This window comes from Cygnus olor, chromosome 14 (genome assembly GCF_009769625.2).
Source record: "Cygnus olor isolate bCygOlo1 chromosome 14, bCygOlo1.pri.v2, whole genome shotgun sequence".
In the NCBI taxonomy this organism is placed as follows: Eukaryota; Metazoa; Chordata; class Aves; order Anseriformes; family Anatidae; genus Cygnus; species Cygnus olor.
In genome coordinates, this window is record NC_049182.1 from 6,602,888 (window position 1) to 6,616,109 (window position 13,222).

Consider the following 13,222-nt stretch of genomic DNA (forward strand, 5'->3'; position numbering starts at 1 on the left):
TAACACACTCAAGCACTGACCTTTTGGGAAGAAAAGCCTCCAGTGGACATTGAATACACGTTAGGGAAAAAGCGCATTGACTGCCCTTTAGGAATCCTCCCTCAGGAATGAGTTGGGTACCAAGCTGTGCTAGCTCAGGGCATTCAACCTCAAACCAGCACGCATTTTATTCACTGCCTTTATTTTATTTTTAAACAGAATTTAGTGGAATTTTGACATGTCTACCCAGTAACATCTTCAAACGATGTTTGGCTTGATGCAAGACTAAATGGTTTCAGTTTTGCTTTTGGTTTTTGGCCAAAAAAGCTCAATAATTCATGGTTACCGCTGTGACCTCTTTTGACTGATGCCAAATTAAATGTGCTAAAAACTCCTTATAGGACAAAAAGAAGTTTTTTATGCTAGTTTATTCAGAACTGAAGGTAAGTTCCTGGCCATCTGATTCTCAGTATTTCTTTTTCAAAAATTTCCTCTCCATGCATATGTTTTATCCCCAATTCTTCCTCTTCCTCCCAGAGCCTTTTGTCTTAGGAACAAAAGTGTGGCCATTTTGTTTCAGATCAGACATTATCATCACCCTGCAGCTCCACATCCCAAGCTTGTCTTCAGGTCTGTGTGCTCACCTGCGGGTCAGAGATGCATTTAAGATAGACTCACAGAATCGCAGAGGGTGGCAGCACTCACAGACAGATCTGTGCCCCAGTACAGGTCACAATCTGGTCCTAAATGAGTAAGATGTATTCAAAGAGCCACAGAACCTTGCAGAGGAATGTCTCTATCATATAGTGGGTGTGCATGTCAAACTAGACTCTCTCTTCTCCGATTTGGGTGTCTAGGACAGCAGAGGGGAAGCTGTGTTTTCTGTGGCTTACAGCTGGGATGGGAGCAGAACCTTCTGGGGTCAGCCAGGGAGTTACAGGGGTGATGTACAGGGTGAGGGGGAAATCCCACAAAGCCTCTGCCCTGGTGGTCCCAGCCCCTCACTGGGAGCACTGCACCCTGAGCAAACTGGGAGACCCAGGGCCTCAGCAGCATGCAGGCAGCCAGGCATGGCTGGGGGGAAAATGCACCTTATGGGGTGGTAGAGAGAAAAATGATAATGCGAGACCGGTTACAGATGTAAATGCCACTGATATCACTGGAGTGTCCACTTGGGGGTGGCAAAGTGTTTCAGCTGTGTCTTCAGGGAGCAGGAGTTGTCTTTTCTCTCCAGGGCCCTGTGCGTACCTGTTACCTTCTCCTCGGTTGTTTCTCATGAATGCAACTGGTGAAAGGGGTCTGGCAGAAGACAGGGGCTGAAACGCCCCTTGAGCTGCAGGAAAAGGGGACTCCAGCTATGAGACCTCCAGGTCTCGCCTCACCCTGGAGACCCATCAGCCAGAAACACAAGAAACTGCTGCAAACTGCAGGGCAGGGGCATACAGGGACCTACCAGTATGTGGTCAGGCTCAGCTCAGATAGATGGACAAAAATAAAATCATCTGATGCGCAGGATAAACCAGCAGAGGCTGCAGACCTTTGAGGTTCCCTGGGAAGTTATCCTCTGCTAGCTTCATTTTGGACAAGGGAATATCCTCAGCCTCCAGTAATATAGACAGATTTGTGGCATGCACATGCTAGTTCAGTGCTGTGTGAATATTGTCAGCCATAGTGCAAGGAGGTACAGCAGGGACTTTGAGACTTTTTAAAAATAATCCACTAGAGGGCATTTTTTTGACAAAGCGATGCAAGGCATCACTCACCATCCACCACCCCAACCTTTACCTAGCTCAGAAAGCAAAAGTTTGCTTTGTGTAACTTTTGGTTCCTCATTCTTCTGGTCTAGAAATAGTGACTGCTGGTGCTGGTGTCTGAGGTTTACCAGCTCAGCTCAGGGCTCGTTCGTGTCCACTTGACCATATTGCCACGAGAGGTTTGCAACAGACACATCTCAAGATCACGGGAGAGAGAAACGACAGTGGCTTCCCTAAAGCCAGAAGTGGGCAGACAAGGCTTGTCCAGAAAGTTGCCCCAGTTCAAGTTGAGTAAAAACTGACGTTTAGGCTGGTGCACAAAAAGGCCATTTGGTAAGATTTGGATAAGCTGTGTCTCTCATGTGCTGGCAGCATTGGGAGTGTGTGCTGCTTTTGTAAAGTAGGTCTTTGCTGGCAGAGCTTGCAGACAGTGAGCTGAGATTTCCAGCCCTCCTATTAGCTTGAGGGTAATACAATGCCTCTCAATAACCTACTAATTACAGTCTCCTCATTCATTCATTCATTCTCTGAGACACAGTCTGTGAGCTCTTCTTTCTGAAATTGGTCTTTTAGGACTGTCTCCTCTTGTTATTTCCAGAAGTCGTTTTCTTCAACTTCCCTGTCACGTGGATCACAGCGCGGCAAGTCACAGGCCGGTGGAGAGCTGAGAACTGCTGACAGAGGTCCTGTGGGTGCCAGGGACGCTTGTGTCTTCAGCAGAGTCTGCGAGGTTGTGGTCCTCAACCACAAAGATGCTCTGCTGGGCAGGAATCTGGCTGGTGGGGTGCTTAGGGGCCCAGTGCCTGCAGCGAGGAGAGATGACGCTGAGAAAAGCCAGCCTGAAGCGCTGAGACAGCAGGTTGTAGATGATGGGGTTCACGGCAGAGCTCAGGTAGAAGAAAACACCTGGGAGAACAGGGGTGGGGGAAAGGAGAGAGAGACCTCATTTGTGGGTGGAACAAAGCCAGAAGAGGAAAATCTCATCATTGCCAGTGCTGCTCCAACAGGGCTGGGCAACAGTGCATCTGGACAGCCAGCATCCAGGCGGAGGCAGAGGCATGTCTCACCAATGCCAGCTCAGGCCCTGCAGCTCTCAGGGAGGGGACAGAGGTAGGCAGCATCAGCTGCAGCCCACTCTCTCCAGCTGTTCAGGATCCAGCTCCTCTGAGCTGCACCGACCTGCCTCCAGCCCTCATCCCCCAGCAGGATTTGCACAGCTGGTGCCCCATCAGAGCTGCCAGAAGATAACTTACAGCCGAGGGGAGCTAATTCCTTGCAACACCCCAGGACAATTGCACGAGATTGGAGCTGTCTGAGCTGCAGAATGGCCATATTCAGTGTTTTCCTGTGGCATACTGAAAATAAGATTCCTCCTTGAAAAAGCCCTCATTTGATGGTTGGCTGGGCCATAAATTCTTGGTTACATCACCCAGCTCTGGGTAGCAGGTAAGTCTGTTGCCTTACCATTCGGTAAGGTTTCCTGTTAGCTTGAGAGCCCCTCTGGAGGATGATGCCTGCTGCTGTGTATTCATTAGAAGCAGCTGAATGACAACAGCATTCATTTCTGAGCACTTCCAAGAAATAAAGACAGCTGGTAATGATACATAATATCCTTTCTTTTAATTTTTTTTTTTCCTTAATGAATATTCACACAGCTGTACTGGACAACATCTTGAAAGTTGCAGAAATTTGCATCCAATCTGAGACACAATTATCATCGCTGGCTACCAAACTCAAGAAACCTTTTATGCATGCCTCATGTCACCAAAAAATAAATGACTCCACCAAATAAAACACTCACAAATACATTTTTGCCATCCCCATGCAAGAGGAATAAGAGAGCCTTACCTGACACCACGTGAATTAAGTTGAATATATTAGCCAGAGGCTCAGTCCATTCCACCACAAAGCTGAAGAAGAGCCGATCGATATGGAACGGGGCCCAGCAGACGGCAAAAACCATCACGAGGACAACTAGCACAGAGAAAAGGGAGAAGAAAAACCAGTCAGCTATGTAAGGACAGGGTTCACAGAGCAGAGCCAGTTCAGAAAGCTGGAGGAAACACTCAGCATGAAAGGAAAAAGCTTGCTTCCATGCACAGTGAGGCATCTGGTGACTCCATTAAGGACTCTTGCTAACCTATTCCAGATGGGTCCTGTGAACATCTGTGGTTGTGGTCATGGGGCACAGAAAATCAGTCTGGTTTCAGAGCAGAGTTTCCTAGCTCAGAAGGTGACTTAAGCTGCCTAAAAGAATAGTGCTGTTGGATGAAATATTGAAGGTGATTTACATTTCCAGCATAAACATCATCTCGGTAACAAGGTTTACTTCGTCTTAAAGACAGCCCTAAATTATGAAGTGTTGTGAGTGCTTTCAGGGTAGCTGCAGCACCAGCTCTCCAGAGTGCTGCATAACGAGCGAGTCTGCCTGGGTCCTACTTTTTCTTGGGAAGGTTTTCATGGTGAAATCAGTAGCAGGTGACAAGCATGGCTTGACAGGGCCTTCTTTTTCATGAGCAGAGCCTCTGGTGTGATGCATTACAAACACATGAATCCTAGCTCCTGGGAGCCAGGGCAGCACAAGAGACATTGTTTTCACCCTGAGAAAGAGGGCTGCAAGAGCCAGTTTTGGAATGAGGGATAAAACTTAAGGTGGTGTGGTAAGGACAAAGATTTGCCTTTGAATCTTTTGACGGTCAGCCTTCACAGCTACTCCTAACTCCTGGATACAATGGTTGGACCTGGTCACTGAGTATTTCACTAAAGTGTTAGTTTAGGAATTAACTTCAAAAATATTTTTATATACATTCCTCAGCTATATGAGATTTACATGCACACTCTTGGCCATAGTAAACAGAACACAGAAGACACCACTACTTACACAGCATCTTGGTGACTGATTTTCTGGATGGTCTCTGGACATTCACAGACATTTCCTCCGCTTCCAGAGATTTGTCTCCTTTCAACTGGCAAAAGGAGGGAAGCAGAAGAAGAGCTTAGATAGGAGATGACAACACCACCACACATTACTTTTGATATAGCTGTAGTTTGAGAAGGCAAAATTTAAGGCAACTCAGGACTCACTGAAAGAAATCTTTGTTTAAAATTCAGTTTTAGTCTATAGTGAGCATTGAAGCCTTAGATTCATAACAATCAGCAGACTTATGTATCTGAGCCTGAATACTAACAGCAAATTTAGATTTCCATTCCCCACTTGTCCTTTCTCAATGAGTCGATATTTGGTTCACAGTTTGTGGTCAATTTCAACACTATTTTGTCTTCTAGCAAAATATTGGTTGTTTGTTTATTTTCCTGAAAGGGTTCCCCACAATTAAGCACAAACCAATGACCCAAAAAAATACCCCAGAGAGGCCTTAGTGAAACACAGCTGTAATCACTGAAAAAAATTGTGTAGAGTTCAAGGGAGTTCGTTTCATGCCCTGTGTTTGGACTAATTGATATTCACACTATGCTCAAATACAATTTATTTTATTATTTTATTATTTTATTATTTTATTTTATTTTATTTTATTTTATTTTATTTTAAATTTTATTTTATTTTATTTTATTTTATTTTATTCTTTTTTACCAGTTTTCCCTGGACTTCTAAAAAAAAAATAAATGCTTCCCCAATATGCTTAAGGTGAGAGCACTGATGCTTTGCTGATGAAGAGACCATACCAAGATAATCAGGACAAAAACACTTTTTTGCTTTGATTATAAAAGGAGTCATCTATAGAGACTGCATAATTGCGTCCAGCTTCTTGAAGTGAGAACTGCTGATTATCCAACAACTTCAGAGCAATGTCTTTTTCAACAGAGAGAAATTGGAAAAAATCTTTAAATTACATGGGAAAGAATATCAGGAATAAGGGAAAAGATAAAAACTAATCTGGACTTGCAAAACTCTTATGAAAACATGCTAGTTGTACTATTTTCTTCCACATTTTGTACAGTGATTTTCCTGTTTTTTTGATTAACTGTATATACATATATATATATATATATAGTTGTTGTTAAGTAATTGTAACCCTGATCAAAGAGACTTTCTTTCAGTGCTATGTTTATTCAGAAAACCAATAAAGGAGAAACACATATAAATTGAATTATATTCAGTTATCGTGCATTTCAGCTTCCTGTGTTTTACATTATAACCTTTTGAGACTTTAAGTCATAGCCACTGTTGCTTAAGGAATAAAATCAGCTGATTTGTAACACGTCTAGTGATAAATGTCTGCTCAGATTGACTGAAATCCTTAGCTTCCTTTCAGTGGTTTTCAGTCCCAACAGTAATTTATTCCAGGAATATTCCAAAGCCTCATTGAATACAGTTCTCTGATGCTGTAATAAAACAGAGACATGTATCTTTATTTTTTACCTTTCTCCTGTCATTTTGATGATGTTTTAAAGTTCCTCTTTAGCCTCAAGCAATAATACATGGGGGTGTAACTGGTAAGAATAACTCAGCAATTGCAATTTGAGAAAATAATGAGTTATGGCGAAGAAAAAAGAAGAAGAAGAAGAAGAAGAAATGAGTTTACGACAAGGATTGTAGCTTCAGACCATGCCAAGGGTATGACAGAAGAAGTCCTGCCAAGATAATGGTTTTACATCCCTGCAGATGTGTGAGACTAGATAGGATTGCCTGGAGATGAATGCTGCCCCCTCACTGCAAGAGAATTAAAAGTGTCTGAAGCAACAAGCTGAAAATTAGTTTTTTCCCCCACGTTGTAATTAGCTACAGCATTTCATGCTAGAAATCACAAGGCAGAGTGAAATTAGGGCCTCACCTATCCCCAGGCAAACACAGTGAGGCAACTGAGCAGAAGCAGGACAAACTTTCTCTGTAAGTTATGTGACCTGACACAAACAGTGATCAAATGTTTGCTCCAGCTGATGGAAAATTTGGTGTTTAAAATCCACATGGCTTGTGCTAAGGCATGCAAATCCTGAGTGATTTGGCCAATGCCACACATCTGCTGAGCTGCCATTGCCACACTCTTAGCTGTCCCCCATTGCAAAGGAAAAGGTGTCAGTGGGCACAAGGTGTGCAGAACGACCTCCATGGACAGGGGACAGACCCCTCCACAGCTGTGCTGGGCTCTGCATGAATTTGCCAAAGGCAGCCACTGTCCACAGCTGATCCTGGGTTTAACAACTGAGTATTTTATGGGGGCGTGAGAGGGAGGCAAAATAGATTCTGATGAGAAAATCAAGATGAATTCTACACTCGAGTATAAGTTGTCTGAATTCAAAGACAGTTAACATAAAGTTTTTAATGTGCCCAATGTGTTACCCAGGGCAAGTGGCACCAAGAGAAGTGTTGGACTCAGGAAAACTTTGTCTAGGTGAGGTCAGTCTGGTTGCATCTGGTTACCTAGACCTCCTTCATAGATAACTTGGGTAGGTGGGATAAATAGGTCTCTGGGCTCTCCACACTCTTCACTGACTGTAAAAAATCCTAGATAACGCTAATATGACTATTAGACTACCAGAGATAGGCCCCCATTCCTGTCTCCTTTTAGAAGTCAGCTTGAAGGAAAGGGTCCAGGCCCCTGCCCCAAATCCTGCTGCAGCACAGACTGCTGCTCAGGCAATGCAAGCCCATCTCCTCTATCAGCACCATTGGGATTAGCTTCTCCATGCAGCCACTTCCCCATGATCTCACTGAAAAAGAAGAGCTGGCATATGACACGTTTGTTACCCTCTCATAGCTGCTTAACATGTCACGCATGCCTCCTTCTGTATTGCTTCCTGAGGCGCTCACTCCTGAGCACTGGCAAAGCTTGAAAAAGAAACTTTGTCAAGAAAATTCCCTTTCTACAAAGCTTGCTAAAGGTCATGCCTCAGTTTGCCAAGTTGGAGCTGTTGTACAACCTTTGGATCAACTCTGAGCTTTTGCACTACAGTCTAAGAGCAATACAGGGCACTCAGGAAATTCTGGAGTGTTGCTGAAGCTTCAGAGATTTCATCAACTGTGAGTAGATAAAAAGTGTCTTCTCTTGAAAATTATATACATACACCATTCTTCTATCATGTCTGTTGGAAACAAAAAAAATTAAAAAGAAATAAAAAGAAAAAAAAGAAAAATAAAAAGAAAAAAAGAAAAAGAAAAAGAAAAAGAAAAAGAAAAAGAAAAAGAAAAAGAAAAAGAAAAAAAAAGAAAAAGAAGAAAAGAAAAAGGAAAAGGAAAAGGAAAAGGAAAAGGAAAAGAAAAAGAAAAAGAAAAAGAAAAAGAAAAAGAAAAAGAAAAAGAAAGAAAAAGAAAAAGAAAGAAAAAGAAAAAGAAAAAGAAAAAGAAAAAGAAAAAGAAAAAAAAGAAAAAGAAAAAGAAAAAGAAAAAGAAAAAGAAAGAAAAAGAAAAAGAAAGAAAAAGAAAAAGAAAGAAAAAGAAAAAGAAAAAGAAAAAGAAAAAGAAAAAGAAAGAAAAAGAAAAAGAAAAAGAAAAAGAAAAAGAAAAAGAAAAAGAAAAAGAAAAAGAAGAAAAGGAAAAGGAAAAGAAAAAGAAAAAGGAAAAGAAAAAGAAAAAGAAAAAGAAAAAGAGAAAGAAAAAGAAAAAGAAAAAGAAAAAGAAAAAGAAAAAGAAAAAGAAAAAGAAAGAAAAAGAAAAAGAAAAAGAAAAAGAAAAAGAAAGAAAAAGAAAAAGAAAAAGAAAAAGAAAAAGAAAAAGAAAAAGAAAAAGAAAGAAAAAGAAAAAGAAAAAGAAAAAGAAAAAGGAAAAGAAAAAGAAAGAAAAAGAAAAAGAAAGAAAAAGAAAAAGAAAAAGAAAAAGGAAAAGAAAGAAAAAGAAAAAGAAAAAGAAAAAGAAAAAGGAAAAGAAAAAGAAAAAGAAAGAAAAAGAAAGAAAAAGAAAAAGAAAAAGAAAAAGAAAAAGAAAAAGAAGAAAAGAAAAAGGAAAAAGGAAAAGGAAAAGGAAAAGGAAAAGGAAAAGAAAAAGAAAAAGAAAAAGAAAAAGAAAAAGAAAAAGAAAAAGAAAAAGAAAAAGAAAAAGAAAAAGAAAATTGCCTAGCATGACTTGGAATGCAATGCAGGTATATCAGGGATGGGCACTGTTTAAATTTGGAAGTAGCAATTGGATATACAGAAAAGCAGAGGTATAAACAATAAATATTGCAGACCTCAGGAAAGACAACTTAAACAAATCTGTGAATATAGAGAAATTCCCAGGTAGCAGGCCTTGTTTGGCACCCAGGTTCTCTTCTGGGGTGGGGATTAAGAATTTCTGGTGCCACAAATAGAAGTTATAGCAGTTTTCATACTTTTTATTAGTTTGGGGATTTCTCTCTTTTTTTTTTTTTTTTTTTTTTTAACAGCTAGTAATTTCAGCACACACACACACATACACAGAGGTCTTATTTTGCAAAATTTTCATCAAAGAAACAATGAACCTATGCAAAAAACCTGCAATAGCTACTGAACTGTGATATTGCAATAATTTAACCCATTCATTGCTTCAAAGATCTGTGTGCTATAGACTTCTGGAAGTTAATCCTTGTGGTTTTTCCCAAGTAGGGAAAAATTGCTTTTCTACAGTTTCAGATAACCGTAAATATCAGCCAGCACAACAAAATGATGTATGAACTAGCACAGAACTGGTTGAATTTCTTGCACGTTACTTGGTAAGTTAATCTGTTTCTCCAAGCATATTGCATCCCTTTCTTGCTCTATGATCACACACAGCTTTTTAAACTCTAAATTATATTCAGTGTAGTGAGATAGGCTTTATATTTTCAAAATGCACTTGCTGTAAGAGAATTAAAAAGAAAACACCATGGACTCGCTATGATTTGCAGTGCATTGCTGGGTTACTTAAGTATGTAGGTTAATAATACTGTGATACTGTTTGTTTTATCCCTGTATTTAAATAATAACACTTGATAAAACTAGTCCCACTTTCTGAAGAGAGCACGAATGTGAACTCTAAGGTAGCATCAATCACTGGTGAAACTGTGCCATAGTTACATAAAGAAAAGACTGCTGAAATTGCTAGCTGCAGCAATAAGGTAGCATTTCAGTTCATGACAGCTTTGTGAGTTTTAAAAAGTGAATATTATCACCCTCTCCAGGGAAGGAGAAAAATAAAGCAGCGTAATAGAAACTCCGTAGTCACAAGAAGAGGGAAAACAGAAAATATACAAGATTCAATCACTGGCCTACTCCTTTTATTTTTTTCACATTTTCCTTTTGGTCAATTTCTAGTCTCTACCACAAAGTTGTAAATCTCTGAGAGGCTGGAATCAATCTACAGAGTAGGATATTTAAGTAACATTCAAATGCAAGCAGCAGTGATGGTATTTTTTTAAAAAAGATCAGGGTAAATTATTGCAAGCCATAGCTACATTCATTTGAGAGTAGGATAACAGCAAAGAAGGGGTTAAATCCAATATTTCTAGGGGTTTTGAAATACTTTTGCTTTTGGGGGAAAACGGACAAGAAAAAAAGGGAAATAATTTAAAAGACACACACAAACAGAAGCAAGAGGTAAAGAAACACTGAGCACAGTCAGAGCAGGACTTACTCTTAGCCCCATCAGATAGTACAGCACACTTATGACCCCCATGGGCAGCACATAGAAGAGAAAGGACGTGATCTGGACGATGCAGTTGTAGATCCACATGGGCATGACTACGGTGCAGGTAGCAGAGCCAGGGACCAGGGTGCCGTTGGGGAAATACTGCAGCATGATGCCGTGGGTGCCCGTGTTGGGGAGGGCGAAGAGGACAGAGAGGACCCAGAGCACCACGATGGTCCTCAGGGCACGCTTGCGGGTGCTCTCCAGCTTGGCACGGAAGGGATGGAGGATGGCAACGTATCTCTCCACGCTGACCGTGGTCACGCTGAGGATGGAGGCGAAGCACACTGTCTCAAAGAGCGCTGTCTTGAAATAGCAGCCAATGGGCCCGAACAAGAAGGGGTAGTTGCTCCACATCTCGTAGACTTCCAGGGGCATCCCGAAAAGCAGCACAAGCAGGTCTGAGACAGCGAGGCTGAAGAGGTAGTAATTGGTTGGTGTCTTCATGTTCCGGTGCTTAAGGATTACCAGGCAAACTAAGAAGTTACCTACCACCCCAACAATGAAGATCAAGGTGTACACCAAAGCCATGGGCAAGAAGAGATGACTCCTTTTGGGCCCACATAGGAAGGCTAAGTAATCCTCGGTGCTGTTCAGGTACCTCCTGAAGCGTTCTTCATGCAGCGCCAGGTGGTTAAACCAGGAGGTATTGCTGGTCCAGGCCATCACCGGACCTTCTGAAATGCTCCACCACTGCAAGCCAGTCTTCTTTGAGTTTCTCTGTGCTAGTTTGCTCACTTTTTTTTGCAGGGGGGGCGGGGAGAGGGGTTGTCTTGCCAGACCTAGATGCACAAAGCCACTGAGAGATGTGAATGAGTGTGCTTGCCTGGCTTCGGTTCCGTGTCGGAACAGCTGTTCCCCTGCGAGGAGTCCCTAAGCCAGAAAGCCCCTCCTTTCACACATATTCATTGGCTCACTAAGTGCATTAGATTATAGAGTAAGAAAAGAGGTTCCGGCTACTTGCATCAGCTCCTGTAACAGATGCGCTCACAGAATAGGAAACGTGGGATTTGGAGAGCTGGGAATCTGAGATATAGGATGAGAAGCTTGCTGCAAGATGCTTGCATTTGTCAGAGGGTGGGAAATCAGACACACACAAAAATATATTAATACTACAGACAGTTATAATCCACAAGCAGGAAAAAAAAATCCGTCACAATTTTATTTTTCAGATCCCTGCTTATTTTTATTCTCTGTTTTCTACGACAGCAAGTACTTGGAAGCAGAGTGATCTGTAGAAAGCCAACCTGTTTTTGTAGTCATGCATGTGGAATTAGACAACTATATTGTTTCAACCTTTTTTAAAATATTGTATTTTTTTCTCCTGATATCTGACATAGGATTTTAACTGCTCTTCTTAGTGATATCAAAATATTTTTTCCCACTTCTGTTTTGTAAGGGAGCGTTGTTTCAAAGTATATACAAAATTTTCATTGACGGTTGACAAAAGGGGCTGATTGGAGGTTCGAGAGTACTGGAATCTGATCCCATGTTTTAGATAGCCTTTTTTGGAGAATTTTTCTGAAGACCATATTGTTTCAAAAACATATTCAGTGCCTCCAGGATTAAGTTTACATGAATTCTTATGAACACTTATTTCTTCCTGAATGAAAACTATTCTGCAAATGTACTTTCTGAGCCAAAGAAGTGTATGATACAAGGACGATGGCTGTGTCACAATAGATCATTTATCTCCTGATTAATTCTCGATTCTTTACTGAATTTCTCTAAAACAACAACAACAACAACAAAGGTTCAAAGTGCATGGGTGTCTTTTGAGAATCAGAAAGTTAAGCTCTTTGAAATCAAATGAGTGCAAAAGCTGGTGTAGTGTAGGGGACTTTGTCAGCCTGATGTGCAATTTGCTCAGTGCCTCTCACTAGTTCTCTCTTTTGAGTCCCTGCTCAGCTCCCCCTTGAATTGCTGTAAGATTTTACACTCCTAAACCAGGACTGTGTATTTTTAATCATCCAGAAGCAAAAGAACTGTCCTCTTGTCTGGCATCTCCTCCAAAATCCTGACAGAAGCAAGCTTTCTGAGGAAGATGGAAGCTTCTCCACTCCAGGTGGCTTGACAGCAGATCCCACAGAAAAACTCTTCTCTTCTGAAGACAGAAAAGTCTTCAGAATTTTAGTTGCCTTAGATCCTGCCTTCTTTGCTCCTTCCCTCTTTAATTTCTGGTTTAGTTGTAGTTCAACAACCTTGAAATAAAAAAAAAAAAAAAAGAAATACGTCTGTAGTAAACACAGACTGCCTCCAAAAATAGCAGCAGTATGCAAAGAACAAGGGTCTGTTCCCACTGTGGCATATGCAACATGTATAGCTCCGAGGATTTTTTTGTTTTACTTTTGTGCATTCATTTAGAATATTAGCAGAATAATACGCCACATGAACTGTACTAAAAGACAGAAACATGTCTCCTGTGATAACTTTCAGACCTGCTTAAATTATCTCACACACAAACTGTCTCCATCAGAAAGAATCCACTGATTTATTCCTGCATTGCACCGAAGCATTTTGTTTAGCAGAGTGCTAGGGTTTATTGGATCAGTGAACTACAAGGGTGCTCCTTAGACCTGTTTCTCCCTTCCTTAGTGATGCAGCTGAACAAGGTTCCTTGCATTTCAACAACATCAGAATAATGTGAATTTGATTTTGAACTACTACTGGCACAAAACGTAGGAACAGGGAAATCCTTAGGAGGGTGCCTGGTTGTGACAGGCACAGGAGGATAGGAGAGTATATCTATATGTATACCTCAGTGAGGATAGGGAAGTATATCTATAAACCAAAGACTAATTCTAGCTCTGCATGACTGGAAATAATTTATTTTTACAAAGGAGATGGAAAATAAAAATAGATTTTCCTTTTGAAAGTATTTTTTTTCTCTGTAAAGCATGCTTCATTGGTGCTTGCT

The 13,222-nt window shown here is 40.9% G+C and overlaps 1 protein-coding gene across 1 annotated transcript; it reads right to left on the minus strand.

The window, feature by feature from the left end:
- Window positions 1–234: 234 nt before the first annotated feature.
- NMUR2 (neuromedin U receptor 2) lies at window positions 235–10,971 on the minus strand. The gene is made up of 4 exons (XM_040573472.1): window positions 10,252–10,971; window positions 4,615–4,699; window positions 3,582–3,707; window positions 235–2,639 (listed from the first exon to the last, which is right to left on the minus strand). The coding sequence occupies exons 1-4, from the start codon at window positions 10,969–10,971 to the stop codon at window positions 2,380–2,382; spliced, it is 1,191 nt and encodes a 396-aa protein (XP_040429406.1). The 3' UTR covers window positions 235–2,379.
- Window positions 10,972–13,222: the final 2,251 nt, after the last annotated feature.